At 49.7% G+C, this 22,364-nt stretch overlaps 1 protein-coding gene across 3 annotated transcripts in view; it reads left to right on the plus strand.

The window, feature by feature from the left end:
* LOC122391698 (nephrin-like) overlaps positions 1 to 22,364 on the plus strand; it is an 88,286-nt gene that overhangs the window by 29,831 nt on the left and 36,091 nt on the right. For all 3 annotated transcript variants that reach the window (XM_043385882.1, XM_043385883.1, XM_043385884.1), the window contains exons 3-5: positions 13,142 to 13,274; positions 17,819 to 18,027; positions 22,071 to 22,184. In XM_043385882.1, coding sequence (XP_043241817.1) covers positions 13,142 to 13,274; positions 17,819 to 18,027; positions 22,071 to 22,184 — 456 coding nt within the window. The remainder of the gene's footprint in view (positions 1 to 13,141; positions 13,275 to 17,818; positions 18,028 to 22,070; positions 22,185 to 22,364) is intronic.

The raw sequence follows: 22,364 nt of genomic DNA on the forward strand, positions 1-22,364 counted from the left end.
TCGTGTTCAGGAGGTCAAGGAGCATCATTCCTGTGATTTTGAACGAAATCGAAGGGGTCCGCCCAACGTGCCATATGCAACATATGCAATTTGAATGTGCACGCATGCGTATATCTGGAAAAGTCTTTGATGTCGGTCAAAAGTAGCACTGTTTTCGTGTTCAGGAGGTCAAGGAGCATCATTCCTGTGATTTTGAACGAAATCGAAGGGGTCCGCCCAACGTGCCATATGCAACATATGCAATTTGAATGTGCACGCATGCGTATATCTGGAAAAGTCTTTGATGTCGGTCAAAAGGAGCACTAGTTTCGTGTTCAGGAGGTCAAGGAGCATCATTCCTGTGATTTTGAAGGAAATCGAAGGGGTCCGCCCAACGTGCGATATGCAACATATGCAATTTGAATGTGCACGGATGCGTATATCTGGAAAAGTCTTTGATGTCGGTCAAAAGTAGCACTGTTTTCGTGTTCAGGAGGTCAAGGAGCATCATTCCTGTGATTTTGAACGAAATCGAAGGGGTCCGCCCAACGTGCCATATGCAACATATGCAATTTGAATGTGCACGCATGCGTATATCTGGAAAAGTCTTTGATGTCGGTCAAAAGTAGCACTGTTTTCGTGTTCAGGAGGTCAAGGAGCATCATTCCTGTGATTTTGAACGAAATCGAAGGGGTCCGCCCAACGTGCCATATGTAACATATGCAATTTGAATGTGCACGCATGCGTATATCTGGAAAAGTCTTTGATGTCGGTCAAAAGTAGCACTGTTTTCGTGTTCAGGAGGTCAAGGAGCATCATTCCTGTGATTTTGAGCGAAATCGAAGGGGTCCGCCCAACGTGCCATATGCAACATATGCAATTTGAATGTGCACGCATGCGTATATCTGGAAAAGTCTTTGATGTCGGTCAAAAGGAGCACTATTTTCGTGTTCAGGAGGTCAAGGAGCATCATTCCTGTGACTTTGAACGAAATCGGAGGGGTCCGGCAAGTTCACTTTAGGACGGGAAATCTGAATATCACTTGTATTTGCCTCTTGGCTTTGCTCAATAGGTTTATCGACTGTTTTTCGCCCTTTGGTCTAACAATGCCTCTGGTGCTTAAGTATATTGTTATTGCAGTATGTATAGCTAATGTCCTTCATAATTACGAAGCTGTCACGTGTAAAACGACTCCAAAAAGTGAGAAAAATTGCATGACCTTGAACGACCTTGAACTTTAGAGACTTCTCCTGAGAAAACTATGCGACTGCGTTAGATGCAAATTAATTTTTTGTAAAGAACTACTGAGTCTTAATCATTTCTGAAATTTTCTTGAAATTTGATGAGGTCCGATTTTTCCGGGAAGTTTACTAACCAGAATATTGTACTAGTAAAACAAACGTGAATAACTTGGAAAATACTTAATGTCGGTAAATAAAAAGATGATTTTTGCACTTAGGAGCTCATGGTCTATCTGCTGTGCAATTTTCAGCCAAATCGAAGGGGTCCGCGAATGTGCACGCGAATCTGAATGTGAATATGATGCAACTATATGCACGTTGCGTTTCTGGCGCTTGCCGTTCATTTGTGGCGCAAAATAATACTTGGAAACAAAGAAGAGTAGGCACTATGTACCCCCGAATTAGAATCTAATTAATTCTAAACCGAATTAACTCTAATTCAAATTAGAATCCTTACAACCAAGCAACGACAAGGCGATAACAAACAAAAACCCAAGCGTCGCTGTTTGAAACAAAAGCGCCATATACTGCGACTTTTTTATAGAGAAGGACAACGCATTTCGGTGGGTGTTACAAGTACTGCAAGTACTGCTTCTTTTTTGCAAAAATAAAAACCTTTTTCACATACGAAAATGTGCTAGGAAATTTTCATATTTTATAGATACTACAGTAGAAATAGTATAGATGTCGAGTAATTTTTATTTAAGAAAAAAGAAAGCTCATTATCTCCCTTTAAACACGCAAAATATGTCAGTAGGAAATCACTCTTACGACATTTAGTGACAATGCCGGGATCCCGGGTTCCCGGGATCCCGAAATAAAAACTTTCGGGATCCCGGGATTGGCAAAACGTTCCGGGATTGCAATCTCTAGTCGCTGCCATGTCCAGCCGGGCCGTCGGGCATCGGGTCTGTCTAGGCGCCCACTCGCATCCAGTCGAGTCCAGCAGTCCAGCCGTGAGCCGCCGTCCCCTCCAGGCGAGCCGTCCAGTCGTGACCTCATGGCGCCGTGACAGAGCCGCGTCCGACGGTAGTCTGTCCGTGTCCAGCTCCCTGTCCGTGGGAACCCAGCCAGACCTGTGATGCTCCGATGTCAACGATCGTGAGACACAGGACGGCTTCCGGTTTTTCTTTCTGCTCACTGCCGCTTTTTCGCCGAGACTGTGTTGTGATTGGAAGGCGGTGGTCGTGAGTTCGCTCCGGAGCATTCTCTGTGTGGGAGAATGGCCGTCAGGCGGGGTGGGGAGGGACCAGACCGGACCGGGCCGGTCCCTCGGTGGCTGCTGTGTGCGCCCGGGCGCCGGGCGGCATCCGGGGCGCCGGCAGTGGCGCACAAACAGGGCGCCCTCCGCGTGCCGGGCGCTCCACAGCGGCGGGCCAGACGATAATTGTGGTGATCGGCTCGCCGCAGTCAGTGTCACCCTGTCAGGCGACGGTGTCAGCCTGTCAGACGACGGTGTCACGCTGACACACGACTGTGTCACTCATCCTGTGGACCAGAACGAGCGAACACCAGCACCGATACAGCACTCGACCAGTCCAAACCTAGAAACGGCCGAGTTCCTCCCAGCGCCTTTCTTTCCCCTCGGCGTCGACAAATTGTCGCGGTCGAAAAACGCCTCCCTGAGGTAATCCGCGCACGGTGCGTGTTTCCACGCACGCCGTCCGTTATCAAAGGCCCTCGCCAGGCCGCGGGCCGTCCGCGAAGGGTGTCGTTATGACCGGAGCTCGGATAATGGCGGGGATTGCGGCGGCCGTGCGTCTGGCGGAATCTGATTATTCCGACCGGACGGGGAGTAAGCCAGAGGCATCCGAGCGATGGCGGCGGCGGCGGCGGCGGCTGCGCGACACTAGCGAACGTTGAGGGGTGACTAAGGGCGCTGAAGCACACCACCGACCGATAGCTCTGAGTCACAGCGTGGGGAGGCGACAAAACTCCCCTCGCCGCCGGCCGGTCTCCCTCATCTCCCTCCAATAGCCGTCGAGCCGCCGGCGCCGCTAGCTACGAGGCGTTGTCGACACTTTGACGCCGCGATAGGACGCCGGCTGACGGCCGTCATCAGGCGGCTGTACGACGTTGATGAGCGCCGCCACGCTGCCGAACGGCCGTGCTATCTGTCCGACGGGCGTTCCCGGGACGTACGCCGTGCTCTGAGCACGTCCATGAGTCGGTACGGCCGTGGTAGTGCGATGTTTCACGATGACCGTGCTAGGGAAACATGTCCGGAGCGGGCCGACCACGGCTGTATGGGAGCCGCGGCATGTGGAACTCGGATCCTTATGTTCATATGCTGCAAAGGAACTCGAATGCATTATGAGAACAACTAACTATGCTCAACATATATACGGAAAAACTTGTTGCAGGACCTGACCTAAAATGTTGCCTGAATACCTTCTACATCTTTGTTGCGAAACATGCACAGTTATAATGGTTCTCAAAGTAAACGTGATTTTGCAGTTCACTTGAAAATAAGAAAATGAACCGATTTACAGGAGCTTTCGAGAGATGAGTTGTGCATTCAAAGCGTTGTGCTTCATTTCAGCCCTTGGGTCCCTTGTATGTCTATGTTCGCACTTATCTGCAAAATAACTATGCTACTTCGCATCGTTCTGGGTCCAGCCTCACTCGTATCAGAAAGACGTTCCTGAATCACTTCCTAGAACACTTTTGGCTTTACACCCCGGACATCCTTTTCCCCCGACTTCCTTCTCGTTCGCGAGTATGTCCGTGCCCACTTGTGATGCGTCACCGAGGGCCACACGCGCTGCCCTCCGACACTTGGGATGAATAACGACTGTGGGAAGACACAAACCGACGGGGAGCGACGTCGGTCCGACGATCCCATGCGGATACCGTGATGTATGATGCTCAAATTGCACACCGACCGGGGCGTTTCACAATGGTGGATCATTACGCGGCAGTCACTCGCTCGAGGAAAACATGCGTGACCGGACGGGACGCGGTGATAAATTCTTCACGGTGATACCGCTGCAGAGAGCTGAATGCGCGCCCAGCTGGGTAGCAGCTGAGAACGGCGTTCCTCAGGTGTGGGTGGCAACGACGATGGCGACGCGGTCACGCGGAGAGGAAACCCGAGAGGTCGGTCACACTATGCGTGGTCGTTACTCGTTTTTATAGGCGTTCCGTGAGGTCGGAAGAACGTGCAGTTGTAACGAGTTTACCACTTACTGTCAACTGAGTGAATAAAAGATGACTTTCTATCAACTGAGGGTAAATAACATAAAATTTATTTCTCTGGCCTACCTGCTAAGTAAACACCCCAGGTGCGATGCAATAATAACTACATACAATCACAACAGAAAACAGCAGACGCTGAGGAAGGCTCTCCACAGACCAGCATCCGTCTTCGTCGATCCATTTATTGTGGATTGCGGACTGTGGACTGTGGAGTGTGCTGTGTGGATTGTGGACACAGGCGGTTGTGTTCCGACCTCGGCGCGACCGCCACTGTCCACATCCAATCTAGCTCGTCGGGCCTCTCCGGCGGCAGACGTGATGGGACACTCGCTTTTGTCCACGGCGACTGATTGCTCTGAAGCGGGCTTCCCCTCGCAGCTTCGCAGTCCTACGGGCGCCCTTGACGTGTGTTCGCAACACTCAGCCGGCAGGATTCGTACCTTGGCTCCTCACCAAATGAATGGCTGGTGCGAGGCACCCCGACAGCTGATGTCAGATTCCGAGCCGGCTGTCGGTAGAGCTACTCTCGATCTATCAGTAAGACGGAATCAATGAATGCTACCTGGCAGTCACATGTGGATTCAGAGGTTAACACCGTTCAATTCCGTGACGGATTAGGTGCACTCAAGGCTAGCGCATCAGCATTCAGCAGGGTTCCATTCAATTTTGTATACATGTAGATTCATATGAAGTTCCTCGTTGGTGGAACTTGAGCGGAAGGACTTCATTTACTGCAGCTAGACAACTTCATTATTAAACCAAGCGCCCAAGGCAAGCAGGAGTTTGTTAGACTTTTTCATCGGGCACTTCACGATTGCTGGATGAGCGATGTTTTCTCCATATATTTCGTCTTCTTTTCAAAGATTTACCTTTATTCGTCGGTCGCTGCAGTTATGTCTTACCTCTGTTTACCTGTTCCTGCACTGTCCTCTTGGGACTCTCTTCTCCTCTCCCTCCTTTCCTCCCTCCCTCCCTCCCTCCCCCGCTCCCTCTCCTCCCCTCCCTCCCTCCCGGAGCGGAATCCCGGTCGGCGGAGTCGCCGCGGTGGCCCTCCGACACGGGAATGTCACACAGCTCCCCCGGAGTCGCGCAGTGTGCACTGCCGTTCCGCGACCGGCGTCGGGCGGAACGCAAACACCCTGTCGCCGGTGCTGTCACACACACTGTCGTCTGCACTGTCATGTGTCAACTGTCACCTGTCACCAGGCGCGGATACAAGGGGGGGCCATGGGGGCCATTGCCCCCCCCCCTTGACCGATTTTTTTCAAAAATAAAATAAAAAGTTAAAAAGTTAAAAAGCTGAAAAGGGGGCCTCCTGAAAATAAAGTGGCCGAAATCCGATGAGTTTTTTTTTAACCTACCCACTTAGTTATTTCTTAGAAGACTAGCCGAGAAGACTTCTTTGTTAGAAGATTGGTAAAGCTTTTCATAACTTGGAGGCCTCTTATACTCACAGAGATGACCACTTTTACAGGGCCTCCTAACCTGCACAGAGGGCCTCCAAGCCTGCACAGATGTTGAGATGTTGCCTGAACAGCTAGATAAGCTCAATAGACGCAGTTTTTTTTTGGGGGGGGGGGGGGCCCAACAAGTGGGAAGATGGGGCCTCCAACAGGTGGGATTATGGGGGGGGCCTCCTGGTTTCTAATGGCCCCTCCCTTGGAGATTTTCTGGATCCGCCCCTGCCTCTCACCTGTCACCTGTCGGTCCATCGGCGGACGTCCGCTGAGACCGGAGACCGGCTCCGGTGTCTCCAAAACGGAACACGGAGGGGCTGGGCGAGGGGCAGGTTGTGTACGTCGGCCCAGTTAGCGGTGAATGCAGGAGGCGCTTCGTTCCTCCGGAAAGCTAATGGTTTAACGCCGGAAAGGCGAACTCATCAGTTGCGTTAGAAATGGCGATTTATCACTGAAATGCTGCTGCGTGCGAAGTTGGGATTTACGGTAGCTGTTTAGAAGGCTTTGTGATTTCAGCTCGGATGAGTTTGAAGATGATTTATACGGGCAATAAAGCCAAAACAGTCTGACTGAAACCTAGGAAATGAACGGGCTATCTCTAGAGAATGAAGGCGGGGCAGGGCATCCCTATTTATGGAGCAATAGTGATACTACGAGCATATTTGGCATAGCGTCAACGACAACGGGAAATAGAGCGGTCTTTGAATCTAATCTCGTATCATAGTAGATGCATTTAATATTTTGCCAAGACAGAGCACCGTCGCGATGTGGCCGACGTTTTCCAATAGCATTACCGTGCTTTCCAGGGCATACGTCTAACAGAGGCTTCTCGAGGGACTTGTACCGCTTCCTTGCTCGTCTTTACCTATCGATGTGCGGACTTTTTGCTGACCACGGTATGGCGAGACCGACAACGCCCTGGCTTGCATTTATTCTGCGTCCTTTCCTCTCATTCTCCCACCATTCCCCCTCTCTCTCTCTCTCTCTCTCTCTCTCTCTCTCTCTCTCTCTCTCTCTCTCTCTCTCTCTCTCTCTCTCTCTCTCTCTCTCTCTCTCTCTCTCTCTCTCTCTCTCTCTCTCTCTCTCTCTCTCTCTCTCTCTCTCTCCCTTGTCTCTCCCTTCCCCTCTTTCTCCCACCCTCTCCCTCTCGCTCCCTCCCTTCCTCCCTCCCTCCCTCCCTCCCTCCCTCCCTCTCTCTCTCTCTCTCTCTCTCTCTCTCTCTCTCTCTCTCTCTCTCTCTCTCTCTCTCTCTCTCTCGTTCTCCCCTTCCATTCTGTCCGCGGCCGTCGTTATCTCCGTCGGACAGTGACGGTAGCGACGCGACATCGACATCGACAGCTTTCTCGTCGGTGACGACGACCGTCGACGGGGAGGCGTGGCCGAACCAGGACGCCCCGGGGATATCGGAGATGGCGGTCTTTATGTGCGGCACCGATCGCACGCACCGTAGCGATGCGTTTGCTGTGAGCTCGCTGGTGTGTTGCACTGTTTGGAAGTCTGCCGAATGTTGTGTCCTCTATGAGAGTTGGTCCCGTCGTGAGAGTCGCACTGCGAAACAGTTGGACGCGGTCGATTGGCATGAGGCCCAATATCGTTCTGCGAAAGAAACGCCTTGGCTTGGGAACCACTACCGGCCTCGTTAATGTCGAACCCGGTCAAATATTTTAGCTTTTCGGTAAGGCTGAGCGCCAAAACCGCTTAGAATGTTTGTGTACGTCATTGGTTATCGCACATATTTTGTGCTGCTCTGCGGCTGCTACTGCACACAACTTTTACACAGCAGCTTCTGAGAAAAGCAATACCAGGGGCGCGGGAACTACTTTCCGACTGGGGGGGGGGGGGGGCACACCATAATAGAGATCAACCTAAGGTACCCCCAAATCTAGTTTTCTCACCGGTTTTAGGCCACTTATTTTTCACCCCTCGGCTTTTTCAACAAAAAAGAAAACATTTGCAAAAAAAGTGTGGTATTCCGTCTCAAAGCTGTGGGGGCACCGCCCCCACGGCCCCAGAGTTGGGGGGCAAGCTGCCCCCACTTCCCCCCGGCTCCTGCGCCTATGAGCAATACAAACGGCTTTACTCACTTCCTTTGTTTTATTCACTTTGTAAAGTTGCATCTTAGCCCTTTGCAGAGATCTTTAAATCGCGCGACCATCAAAACTTGATGTGACAGTTCTCGACGCCACAAAGGCCCTGCTCAGTTAAGCTCATCCCATCCAGTCAGCGTGCAAACGCTCTGCAGACAACTCAACGCCAGTGGTTTATGGGAGAGAACACTTAGAGCGCTGCGGGGTGCTCCAGGCTTCATCGCTTGGCACGGGGCTGCAGCAGCCACACAATGGGCGACTCGTTCATTTTGCAAATCTCCGCAGCTGTTTGTCGGGTTCACTCTATTTTGTGCACCTGCGACCATCTGGGCGTCTCCATTAAGGTCGTAAATCAGACCAGTTGCGCTGAGGTCATGATCCGTGCTGATTAACGCACAAGGGGGCAATTCTCGGTCACATTTAGCACGCTTCTGAATGCCAAGAGCGCCTCTGATGGCATTTACACGGGTCAAAGTGACGGCCGGCGAACGGTGGATTCGTGCCTCATCTATTTGAAAAATGTGACGCCGATAGCTCTGGCGTAGATTTGTTTTGATAGATGGCTTCGTCACGGAATGCTCGCCGTCGATAATGGAACTCCGTGACAAATGTTGGCCGAACCAAGCCGATTTCTGCACGGCTCAAGATTTCATCTCAGCCGTTCAGCGACGGAAACGCCTTTAGTCAAATGCTGTTTTGGATGATAGCCGCCGGCAGTGCCAAAATAGACGGTCCTTGGCCCCGTTTGGTAGTCAGAGGGTCTTCATTTTCCGTCCGTTTCACCTTTCTCTCACACTCAACCATTTACTCACTCACTCACTCCCTCAGTCATTTTATACGCACTCCTCACTCACCCACTCATTAATCCGGCATCTTGATCTAACGGCCGGTAAGTTTCCTTGTGGCCGTAAATCAGAAATGGACATTCGTTGACTGGTATGATAGATTAAGACGCATAGCCTGTGGAGGCCGTCACTTGGCACCGAAGAGGTGAAGTTGGCTGGGGTACTGCCAAGAATCGGGATGTAGCAGCACCATAAACCCAAAACAAAACCTATATTGTTATAACGAAGCATGGAGAGATTATAGGTAAGTAATTCATCCCTATTCCTTACCCACATGCCATGTATACAGGGTGTCCCAAAAGTAACGTCATCATTTGTTTTGGTCACATATCCGAAAATATGCGATGGATAAAAATAAAAAGATATCAAAGAAAAGAGCATTTTATAAAATTTTATTGGAATATAAATTTGAGTCAATGGTTTGGCTCGTAGCCCCACATTTACTGCTTTTCTGCAAGGCTACCATTTCGGGTCGCGTGCATATAGACTGCGCTTGACTTCCTCCGCCATTCTGGAGCAATTATCTGGTGAGATACCGCTTTTGTTTGCTTAGACGACTCATCCTTTAGCTCTTCCTTGCTCGCTGGGATGTCCTAAATGACAACCTCTCCGATGCGTGCCCAGAGAATAAAAATATGGAGGTGCTGACTGTTAAGTCAGGTGACCTCGGAGGCCATACGATGGCGGTGCCCTCTGAAAATCATTAGATGTCACATCCACTCTCGAAGACAATGAATGCATGGTCTTCAGGCCTGTGCATTGTGCAAGCATGGTCTCCATCTTGCTGAAACCACTGCTGGTTCATGTTGTCAGCATAGCTGGCGAGCGGAAGAACCACTGGAGGACCCTCGGCCAACTCTCTTGGTTTATCGTCACCAAATTCCCGCTGTCGTCCTCAGGACCTCGAAGGACAGGGGGCCAACATGCCCTGTGCGCCCATTATACTTTTTTCTGGCGTTTTGCCGGTTGCGCCGAAACTGTTAATTAGTTTAGAGATAGGGCAAGATGATAGCCTTCTATAGGGCTGAAAATTGAGCGGTATTTACGCCTTGTTACAATGACAGCCCCTTTCTTAGTGTTGAAGTTCAACCACATCGGTTTTCTGCTCACTGCTCGGTAAAGTTAACATAAAAAATGATTTAAGTGTGCAAGAAAATAATTTTATGAATGTAGCTTACACGTGCTAAAACTCGAGGTCATTCGGAATTCGGATGCTTACTTCTCGAGATATTTCCATTTTAAATGATAACCTTACTTTTGGGACACCCTGTATTTTATGTGTAAGGCTGAAAACTTGTCAGAGTATCTAACAGCCATCAACGAAAGGGCGCATTTTATAATTAAAAATAATGAGCTATCACTCGTGCGGTACTTTGCCATAATGCATTTCATTTACAAAATGGGATATGTAACGGTTAAAGCGTAATTGAATTACAGGCCTAAGGAGATGTTTCAACCTCGTGAGAGGTGCTTACGTAGTTTCTTCGTTAAGCATCCAGACATCTTTTCCATGCATATGATATGACCCAGTACGCATCTTGGGTGGTAGTGCTCATTCCAAAGCCTGCCTGCATTAGGGAACAGACTTGGAAGTTCATGATCGACATGTGGCTAGGGCTTTGGAATCAGGCTCATGCCACGGCCATGGCGAAAAGGAGAGAGCATAACGGTCCGATATCTGGAAGAAAAGTAGTTATTAGGCACCAGGTTCTCTTCATTTGTGTTCTCTTTGTAAGAATACAATTATAAGTTTTTGACTCGCACAAATTGGCTCCTGCATACCGAACTCTTGGTCAATAAAAATGTTATGTACAATCTTCGGAATTTGAACTATGAAGCTATGCCAGTTGCTTGACTGATTGATCATCATATGACAAAGCATAAAGGCGAATGATATAACGAAGCAAATTGTCTCTATATTAGGTCTTTACGGAGCTAATGAGGAAAAAGGTAAGACGAATAAAACGTCTTAAACGGTTCTTCTCGTCTGACAGATTAGCAAAGCAGTTGAAACTTCTCTCTTCGGTTTGGTTTGCTTGTTACAAATTCAGTCCTGTTAAATGTGAAACTCTTCTGAACACTTTTGCACAAATTTGGTAGCACATAAACCGAGATCACAGTGGATTCGTCGTTCGGGAAACTGGTACGCATGAATCTATTATACTTTGTGAACCCTTGCGCAAGCCCTTGCATGTTGCATACGTTAGCATGATTAAAGCGTTGCAAATGTTTTCAGCCACTGCTGACTTTAAACGAATGAAGCTCTGCAATGACCTGTACGCATGGCATGGGTGAAGTGTCAAATCTGCCATGGCCGCCAGGCTGACTGCTGAAATCCAGCATGTTACCGCCGCATGCAGAGCTCCTTGGGTCGAAGCCAGCCATTGACACAAGGATGCAAACAAGTCAGTGTTTGTGGACAAACTCATCGTTTCCTGCCGCGCTGATCACCCAACACCAGCCTTCCGGTGGCCGGTTCCGGCGGCGTGGGAACCGCTTCCGGTCCCGCTTCCGGCCGTCGATCGGAAACGGTTCGTCGAGCCTGCCAAACGAGCAGCGGTGCATCTGCACACCGCAGTGCACCTCTGGCCTGTACACTGACTCCTGCGCCCGCTCCTGGCTCTGTGGGACGTCGAACCCATCCTCTGAGCCCGTCACCACATCCGCGCCGCGCCGGCGACGGTCTGTCGGCTCCGACTCGTCCCACTCGTCGGCTCCGATGGCTCCTGTCGGCGCGGCGGGGTGCCTCGTTACGACGCCGTCGCGCCATCGACGGCCGCCCTGTGTAAACGTCGCCGTCGACAAAAGCTCCGTGCCTCATTAGGGGACCGGTGCACCCGCTCCGCCCCCTCTCCTCCCCCCCGCCCCCTCGCCCCGTCGAGCCCGACATAGACCTGGGCGTCGCACGCGCGACGGCTTCACCGGAGTCGAAAGAGCTCAGTCGTCAGCGAGGGCGTGGAACAGAACAGCTGCCCCGTGTATTACGGCAGAAAACGGTGCTTTTAAACGATGTACTATAGTTAGTCGGTAGGCGCAGGAGAGCTGGAATTCGCGTTGCGCGGACGCCGTCTCACACAACGCGTGCGGCTCCGTGTTCAACGGATAGCCTGACCACATGCTAACGATGCTCGTCTGAGGTGCATTATGGCGTCATTGTGTATTAACGACCTGCCGTAGTACGTGCCCTTTTGTTACGGGAACTCTTTGTGTGTAATCTCGTGCAAAAACCATGTGTATTGTTCCCAGCTGGGGGCGCTCGAAGAGTTATGCTTACTGCTTAGGATCACGCAAGTCATTTGTTAACATTAGGGTCAGCATAAAGGGCGGGCCTGTATAATTTTGTGACTCTTCTGTTGTAAATTTCGACGCTAGTCACGCATTTTAAGAGACGGACGATAATTTTTGCCCAGAATTAATTAAAAAGTGGCTCGGCCGTTTGGCTTCAGCGCAAGGCGTGCGAACAGGCTCTCCCGGATGCGTCCCACCATCTTACCATCACGGAACTGGATCGAAAAGATCAGTAGGCGGCGCGCATTTAGCAAAATACCAACCAATTCGCCTAATTGGTTATCGTGCGGGTCGATTAGCCTTGGAGCAATTTTGTTATTACACCGTCATGCTTATCGATGACGATCGATAAGCGTGAGCTTATCCAGGATTCCGGTGATCGACTAGCGTCAGAGACTAAACATGCAGCACCGTAGCTGTCTGAAACGAATGATAGCCGTCTTTGATGCATAACGCTGTTTAGCATGTAAGTTGCAGGCGAATCAGATGTGTGATGCATGATAGCCGACTCGTTTTTACCGACCGTATCCTTGCTTCATCGATGAGTCCTCCCCAAACATTTACACAGTTGGCCATATTCAGGGACATTTTAGGTCTCAGTTTTCACGTAGTGACATCTGGTACAAACAGAGCGCTGTAAGCAGGGCGATGTCATTTCCTGAGTTCGATTTCCACTGGAGCTGTTACCTTGTCTTGCCGTGTTTGCCGTCTTTGCGGCACCTCCAAACAGCGCCTATCTTTTGTACAACATTTCGCCGCCGCCCCAGCCACGTCCGCCGTTCTGACGGGCTCGGCGGCTCCGAGAAGACCCGGTGCAAATTCCCAGACATCTATCAATCACCGTTTTCCTTGTCCATCCATCAGCTCGAGCCGGCCGCGCCGGTGGCCCGGGGCTCCGTGCGCGCGGCTCCGCTCCCGCCCTGCTCCCGCCCTGCTCCGTCGACGACCGCCTCCGGCGACCGCCTGCCCCGGGCGCAGCCTCCTCCCTGATCTGATGGCATCGTGTACATGATGGATCGGGCTCATCGCGCGCCGTTCGCTTCCAGGCCAGCTGACGCGAGTGACGGCCGTCGAGGGTGAGACAGCTGAGCTGCCCTGTGACGTCACACCTCCCGTCGCCGGCGACGAACTGCGATTGGTTCTCTGGTACTATGGAACCGGAGGAACGCCTATATACACGTAAGTATCTGCATGACAAATTCCATATAAGACTTTGGTGATTGTAGTAAGCCCATGTTGCGCTTGTTTCGAAGGAACTTTCCCATGAGGTTTATCTTAGGAGGGCCTGCCTCCCTTTTCGTCCCCTTGAGGAAAACGGTTCAGACAATGGCAGTTCGGTTTAGCTTGCAACGATTCAACTGATCCTGCCCAGCGGGCTCAGAGTCGCTGCAATCCGTTGCAAATCGCACCCATGGGAATGTGGCGGTGACCGCGAATGACGTCGTAAATGCAATAAAAAAGGTCCGTTGTTCCATAGACTATGCTGAGATTTTGAAACAAATGTGAGCATTTGCTCAATATGCTCCAGCAATAACTTGTCCCAGTGTAGATTCTGGGATGCGTCGTTACATAATACATATCATATATTTCTTTGAGTCGCTTCAATGCTAGGCTGAGTTATGTTATGTGTGACTGGGTCGATAAAATCCCAGTCTCTGGCTAGGTCAAAGCTGAATAAAATTAGCGTCCATCATAGTGCGCCGTCCCAACTTGAGCATGGCTCCATTTATCTTTAGTTCATCATAAAACACCTCATCAGAAGGGGCCGCCCAACTCGTTATCGTTAATGAGCGTCGCGTCAGACAGAAAATCCACTTCAATGGCAATAAAAGCTGTTGTTTCCTACAGTTTCGCTATGACTTCTCCACGAACCCTGTTGGATGTATACAAAAGCTTTGTTTTAGGGCAGTGTACTAAACTTGGCGAGAAAATGAGCAATTAGGCGAGCCAAATATCCCTGTTAGATATTTAATCGTCAGTTTATTTGCCTTGCTTATATTGTTCCTACCCAATAGGCATGAACAGAAAAATCATGAGGTAGTTTTGGGCACAAGCCGGGCGCGTCGCGCTGTATGATGCATGGGACGAGCTCATCAGACGCGATGATGGTGTGAAGACCACACCTCGTACTCCTTGCTCTATTTCCGCATTATGAAGGTGTGGTTATCAACAAACTCGAACCGATGCATGGCAGCGAAGATTCTTGCTATAAGTGTGGGGATTTGCGACTTTATGTAGTCACCGCACGTTGGACCGGATGAGATTGCACTATATTTTCAATGCTGAACACATGGCCAAGGTCATGGGGTACTAGGCCTTGGTGCGCGGAAGGAAATAAAATGTCAGAGGAAAGGAAAGGGTCTCCACATCCTGATATAGGTAATAGGTAGTGCGTCGCCACAGAAACAGCAATTATCTTGTGACAGGAAAGTGGAATAGTCTAGGAATCGTGTATGTTTGTTGGTTAGCCAGCCTAAGGCATTAGGCAGCGAAGGATAATAGCCGTTTTCACGACGGGCTATCCGGCGAATGCACCTGATTGAACCTGATTTGACCAAATCTGCACATAATTTCTTTTACAGCAAATATCTTTATTTTATGAATTTATTTCAGTGTTTTAATCGATGATACTCTCTGATAATATGGCAAAGCAGGCACATAAGCAAATGGTGCAACGCTATAGCTGATAGCTACTTAAGAGACACACTGAACCTGATTTGACCAAACCTGCACCTGTCTGCACCAGATGTGCACCAAATGTGTACCAGATGGCCGTCGTGAAAACGGCTTATAATGACTTTTGCTATAAATTTTTGAGTGAAGCGAGCTCTAAAGGACAAGTGAATGCATAGTTGCATATGCAAAGGCATATGTACTTCTCTCTGTTATAAGTATCCGTGATGGCCTCTTCAATCACAAAGAGCTTACTCAAAATCAGCTCCGAGAAAAAGAACAGAAACAAGCAGTGCATTATTTTTACGTGGTTGCGAGTATTGTTGTTGAAAGCGTAATGTCTATATTTATCCTGAAAATGTGCGTACAACAGTTCGTAAATATCTAAAAGCGCTACGTATCAGTAGCAAGGTATGTTGGGCAGACGGGCTTCAAAGCCCGTTGGCCGTCTATATAATATTCACACCAGGCTTAATGTGGCTAGGAGAACCTCTGACATGGACATTGGACAGGGACAGACAGCACTCTGAACCACCCAGAGTGCACCGCGAAGCCGCCGTTCTCCCGACACCGATGCTCGGACTCAGTATTGTGCAGCAGAGGGACGCAGCGCTATGGACGTGAAGTGCAATATGTGCTGGCAGCCGCGGGGGCTCACGGTCGGATATGGGCCTTAATGTCACCGGAATGGTAGCCCATGCCTTCCCAGACATATTGACTGTCTGCCCGTGGAGGGATGTGATCGGAATAGCCAGTGACGCAACTTCTCCATCGCGTAGGATGATCCAAGCCGGGGACGAGGCGCCTCACGTCCGGTTGCTGCAATGCACTGTTATGTAATGGAACAAATGCACTAACACATTAGCGATAAGATCATCTAGGAATCGTTGTTACCCCGGCTGATTCAATTTCTTATGGCGTAACCTTTCCAGCTCCGACAGCAAACTTTGTTGGCTGATTGCGGTTTCCGGGAAATCAGTATTTGAATCTTTAAATGGAAGCTTCTTGCCAAGGCCTTATCTTTTTGTTATCGAAAGACCGGTTTGATCATGTGGTCAAACCATTTAAATGGCTTGCAGATAAATTTATTCTGCGTTTTACCTACAAACCCAATAACAGGCACATTAACTCATTATATTTGCAATACTTGGAACGTAATTTTCCATAGGGAAATTCGAAAGCTTAGAAGGAAAAAAATATGAGGAGACGGGGAGGGGTTGTTATTTTTTATCTTTCGAAAGCGATGCACACGTATGCAGGCATTTAAAAGGAAATTATTCATGGAAACGGCCTTACTCACAATCAAGCTCGACTAAATTGAAAAAGTAGCAAGATATCAGCAAATGCATTGACATCGTTTAGTGGATCAATACTCAAATGCAGTCATATTTTGAGGATCTTCTTGGGCACCAGAGGCATATCTAAAATGCATGGCCATTAATCTCCCTCGCTTTAAGTATCGGGGAGAAAGTTCTATCGATTCCAACTGCTCTAAGTTACGATGCGTGATGGTTCGAAGGATGTTGATCCATCGTAACCCCTAGGCCCGGGCCATATAAGGCGTGGTTTAGTGTCCCTAGTGCTGGATTGAGTATAGCTGGGCCACGCCATGGAGGCAGCACCAGGGCTATATAAGCGACAGTGCTCACATTAGCCTAATGTGCTATGATTTGTGTCGCCATCAATCCTGCCGGAGTAACTTAGTGTGGTGACTCATTTGCCATTGCGTGGTATTATAACCGCAAAGGGAGCGCGTTTGACCAGTCAAAGTATCCAAGTAGCAATATCGAGTACCAGCCTGTGATATTGACTATTGAATTTGCTTGACTCAACAATAAGTGTTTCAAAGCAGAGTATCTTCACAAATGACACTTCCTAGTTAGATGACAAGCCGGTATGACATGTTTTGGTGCAGTTGGACGCTGTAGGAAGGCAGGCAGAAGCGAGGATTTGAATATTTATTTATATGTAAGCTTTTCAATGCGGTAGGTATAACAGCAAGCATATACCTACCTGTTCCATTGGCGAAAGGGGGACAAGACATATTCGCGGGGGCCGCCGCAGTGTAGAAATCGAAAAAAACACGAAAGGAGATGTTTGGACTTCTTAGGCAGCGCATAAATATGCCCATTTAGATTTGTTTCTAATTTGAGGCATTTCTTAGCACCCTACCACCCCATCCCTCGAGCGGCCATCTTATAAGATGCACAGCGCTTGTATGGTCCGCTGTATGTATGTATGTATATATGTATGTTCTCAGCGTCAGAATACTGAAGACGCATATATGTAGGTAAATGTCAACTTAAGACTACGTGTAACAAATGTAGTCGCAATGCTCTAAGCAGCTCAGCCAGATAATATATGTGAAAAAATGCCAGTACATTGAACAAAGAACAATTTTAGTCAACGCAGGCGCAACCCTTCAAACAGCTCAACACCGTGTCCCTAAATGCAAGAACCTGGAACAATGTAAGCTTGTTAACCGGATGGTATGGCCAGCGTCATGCCGGCTAACTCACTGCCGACCTATACTTGCACCACCATAAAAAAACAGGTGTGGCCAGCTTGTGGTAGTGACTTTTATTCTCCAGACGCTAATGTAAAGACCTTGACATACCTTCCCATGGTGTTTTGTTTCAACTGTTCGTGTCAATAATAGCAGCTTAACGAGGCTCTAACTGAATAAAAAATATGCTTAGGATTGTATTCTTATATATCTATTCATATGTGAAGGTGTTTTTCCTTTAAATGTGCGGTTACATCATATCAGTTGCATTGCAATGGCGTCCACTTTCTACAGCGTAATGTGTTCGTTCCGCGATTGTGATATCATATATCAGAATGTAGATGAAACTAACTTACCTTTCACTATTTGAAGCCACTTTTCCCTAGCCTAGCTAGTTCACTCAAGCCGAAAATACTGCACCGACTTACCTATCTGCGATTTTGTCACCGAATTGAGACTGCTGGAGGTCGTGGATCTCAAGTCAACTGCCACGAGTTCCATGCTTCATCATGATCCCCGTCTTACCATCTCGCTTTGATTTCAGATACGACTCACGCAACCGGAACCAGATTCTTGGCGAGCACTGGGTCGACTCCAGTCTGGACCGAAACCGAATCCAGTTTCAGCCGGACGCTCGACCTGCCCACCTGCGTGTGACGGGTGTCCAGCGGGCCGACCAGCGCCTCTACCGGTGTCGGGTCGACTTCCTCCACTCCCCCACCAGAAACTCGCGGGTCAACCTCACCGTCATCGGTGAGTAGAGGAGTTCAAGTAGGAGAGAACTGGATCAGCGATAATACCTAAGAGATGCCAGCCCATGCGATGGTGTCGTAAAACAGTGAAGAGGCACAATGCACTCTGGCTATTCGCATCGGCGTTTACATCATGACGTTTTTCTTACGAAGTGTCGGCGCTCTTTTTTGAAATTATTATTAGTTTCTCCAAAAATCATTTACTTCAAAATTGGTGCTCCACTCATCTGAACATTTGAAAGGCATCTACGAGAAAAAGATTCATTTACAACCATTTTCATCCGTAAGCTCTTTGTTGCCTGTGAAATGTAGGCTCGGGCTTCGGCTGAATTGCATTGTTTGGTTTCAAGTGAATCCCATTTGGCATACCGCATAATAAGCCGATTTTGACTAATATTATTTGAGGCACTCTGTTTTCTGCAACAGCTAGTGCTCGTTATATCATACCAAGCGCTTTCAGTGCTTCCAGGGCTTCGTGGACGACAGTACACCGTAAATTTCATCGTCAGACGAAAAAGCTTCCGTTTGGCTGAGCTCACGGTCAATTGTTTGGCGTAACCATCGGGTAAAGCATTCTCAATGGCGCCCTTCTAACTCTCACTCGGACTCTCAACTCTCACCAGAGTTTTAACTCCCCTATAGGAGTGCCTGGGGCGATGTGCCGGGCCCAGGGGCGCAGCTCGGCCCGGGAGCTGCGGCCCAGCCCGCCAATCGGAGCCGTCACAGCCAGGCCCGAATGAATCTCGGAGCCACGGACGGTTCCCGGCATCACATTCATAACTGCGGCTGGTGTTGGCAGCGGCTGGTGTTGGCAGCCGGGCCCGTGCACTGAGAAGCAGCTGCCGACCGGCCCTCGGCCGATCATTTATCTGCCGACGCGCGATTAATGTCGGACAGACCTGATGACGGCCGCTCATGCCTCCGAGTCATCCCGGTGACTCACTGATCGGTGTTTCACGCCGCCCCTCGCCAGGCGCTGCTGGAGTCATCAGTCATTCTGCCATGCGACTCGCTGCAACGCGAACGGTCCGTCCAGTGATCGACAGATGAAATTTGCACCGCGATACGCTCCGCTGATGATGGTTGCTGTAGGTGCGGAAGTGTAATATCGGGGATAGATTCAGGCGTAAACTTTTGATGGATAACGGATATGTGATGTGTCGCACCCACACATCAGTTCCCTGTAGTCTCTGGTGTTCTGCAATGCACCGTGGATTTATCGAAGCTTTCTGCAGACATTTCTGCACATTGGTAAACATCATTGAGTGGCACACCCCATCATCTGTGTATTTTTCCTCTGCAAATCATTATCAGTCACACCCTTCTGTGCAGTGCGCTGGCATCATTCACCATTTGCGCCGGGCCATGAGGTGCTGAGACAATGCCGCCATATGTAGACAGACCGCACTCATTCCTGCGCTGCCGCGCTATCGGAGCTCGCCTATCCTGAGGGCCTGGTGCGCCAGTGTTTGCATACTCCTCTGAGAGCCAGATTACACCCAGCAACCGAGCGGAGCGCTCGAGAGGCGACGCCTTGCTGGCGTGAGAATCCCCTGCGCCGGCTACTGGCCGGGCGTAATGAACCCTGTTCAATTATTCCCGCGCATAGAGATTAGACGTTTTGCTAAGGGTCATTAGGTACCCATTTGGATCGAGAATTGCGGTGGCTGAGGATGTTTGATATTGATGAATCGAAATTTTATTTGTACGCGTGAAGTTCTCATTAGAAATGCATCATAAGTCAATTCATTTAGCAGCAGCGGATTGTTTTTCGCCACAAACGTCAATCTATCGCACTTTAATTTATCCATTAAAAGAGTTCCAAAGAGCATTATAATCCCCAATCAGTGGTCCTAAAACTCCAGCTAAATAAGTTAACATCGATGGCCCTACCCTACCAATATTTGACGGTAAAACTTGGCTCATCGCTGCATTCTAAACAAAGCATTCAGACCCGTTTCTTGGGCACTTTGCAATAAAGTCAGTTTTATTCTTCTGCAACCCCGATGCCCATATAAACTGCGCTTCATTAGCAAATCGAATCGGCCGGGTGTGACAGAAGGAACATTATTCTCTGATGAGTTGGCATTAAACTGCACTCGCCGCCATTAAAGTTGTCCAATTTTGGCCAATATTTCTCACTATGTTCCACATTTTGCCTGCTTATTCCTTGTCATGGGGGAACAAAGAGGTCATTTGCGTAATGTTCGGCCGAGGGCCGGTGGTGTCCGTGGGTGATGCACCGCCTCCAGTCTCGACATAGACACCGGGCGATGGCCCCCGCAGTCCCGTCGGACACCGCAGCTCCCTGTGCAGGACAAATAAGGGGATTTCAGTCGCCAAAGGGGATTTTGGTCGCGTACGTCGTCCAGTATTGATTGGCTGTGTCTCCCCTCTTGGTCTCCCCGTCGCAATTTTCACGGCGAGAAATCAAAGCGGTCGCGTATGACGAGCCTCGAGGGAGGGGGTGAGACCCCGATACCGGATCGAAGCAGACGAATGAGTTGTCCGCACCCGTCCAAATGAGTTATAAGAGTGTAAAGATCGACTTATTAGAGATTCGTAGTGATGAAATTGTACGATAGGAACTTGAGAGTAGTGTCATACATTAGACGATAGTGTCCATGCCAGTCATTGATGTAGCAGTATAGGTACCAACATTATAACGTGTCGTAAAGGCAGCATGACTATCGATGAGCTCCTTACACAGAATAACTCCTTATAGCGGCTACTGGGGGCGGCTGGTGAGCACTTACAATGGTTAGAGAAGGACCATAAACCTTTTGCAAACAGCGGACCGATACGGCGATGGGCGTCGCGCGATGCCCACGTTATGGGCGCCCCGATAGCGCGGGCGTCTATCGACATAGAGCGCCCACGGGTACGGTGGCCGGCTCCGGCAAACTCCGTGGCGGCCGAAGGGACCGACGGAGGTCGAACTGGATCCGTTCGAGGCGCTGAAGAGCTAGAGCGGAGACCAACTCTTTCGTCCGTCGACTGCCACTCCGGCAGCCCATTCTTCAGCGATGCAGAAATTTACATTCTAGCGATATTTACGGTGACATTTCGCACAGCCAGCCTGGCTGATGCCTTTCATTATGAATAGATTGCCTTGACGGGGAGTCGCTTGGCGGCGGTGATGCGCCTCCAAATATGGAAATTTCCCCGCTGAATTTACCGCCCCCGGGCCCGATTCCGATATTGGATTCCATAACGCGACGATGCCGCCGGAGGGCATATGACAAATGATGGGCGTTGTTTCTTGTCGCGCCGTGAATCACGGCGGATGACGCGACGCTTTGGTACGCTCTCACCGGCCCAGAACATGTCCTGGCCTGGCGGTTGTCTGGCTTTGAAGAGCATTGTTTTCGTGTTTTGCTGCGGGCGGATAGTTGATAGATGTTCAGATAGCTGATCTGAATTTCAAATCATTGGGCCATGCATTTGCGTGGTGTCTTGTTGCATCGAGATGAAAGATGCGTGACGTTTTTATTCGCAGCCGGCGCGCAGGCTTTGTAGTGGCTTCATATGTCTTTCCGTCTGACAAGGCGGGCGATGATGCGCGTTGTTCTGCGTATTTCTCGAAGAGCAGCGCGAAGCCCCGGCATCGATCATCCCTAAACAGCACGGCGGCGGTTTTGGTGTAAGAGGATGCCGCCAAATGCTCGTCGTGTTTGCACGCTGTCGCTCCAAGCTCACGTATGTAAGAATTACATACACCGCCCGGCATCCGACAGAAAGATTATCCTCAACGCAGTTCCTGTGGCGCCTTTTCGAATCCCTCTCTCTCTCCCCTTCCCTCTCTCTCTCTCTCCTCTCTCTCTCTCTCTCTCTCTCTCTCTCCTCTCTCTCTCTCTCTCTCTCTCTCTCTCCTTCTCTCTCTCTCTCCCTTGATCTGCCTCTCCTGTTTGTCCATATCTTTCTACGGCAGGCGCAGCCTGTGTGCCTGTCTGTCTGCATGCGTCTGTCTACAATTCTGCATATATCCAGTCTGCGCGCCTCCCTGCCTTTCTTTGTCTCAGACTGCTCTGTCTTTCATTACAGTTCCTCCTGGTACACCGGTGGTCACAGATGATAAGGGGCAAGTGGTGGAGCGAGGTCAGAGTCGTCGCCATCGAGAGGGCCAGATGCTTCACCTCACCTGCCGCTCTTCGGGAGGTAAGTGAGCTATCCTGTGGAGGTGAGCTACTCTTAGGGGGTGGGTTTTTCATAGGACGTGAGCTATCTCTGAGAGGTGAGATAATCATTGGGTGTGAGCTATCCATGAAAAGAGCTATTCATGGGATGTGAGCTATCCCTGGAAGTGAGCTATTCGTGGGAGGTGAGCTATATGTACAG

Source organism: Amphibalanus amphitrite, unplaced genomic scaffold (genome assembly GCF_019059575.1).
Source record: "Amphibalanus amphitrite isolate SeventyFive unplaced genomic scaffold, NRLGWU_Aamphi_draft 000450F_arrow, whole genome shotgun sequence".
NCBI classification, from domain to species: Eukaryota; Metazoa; Arthropoda; class Thecostraca; order Balanomorpha; family Balanidae; genus Amphibalanus; species Amphibalanus amphitrite.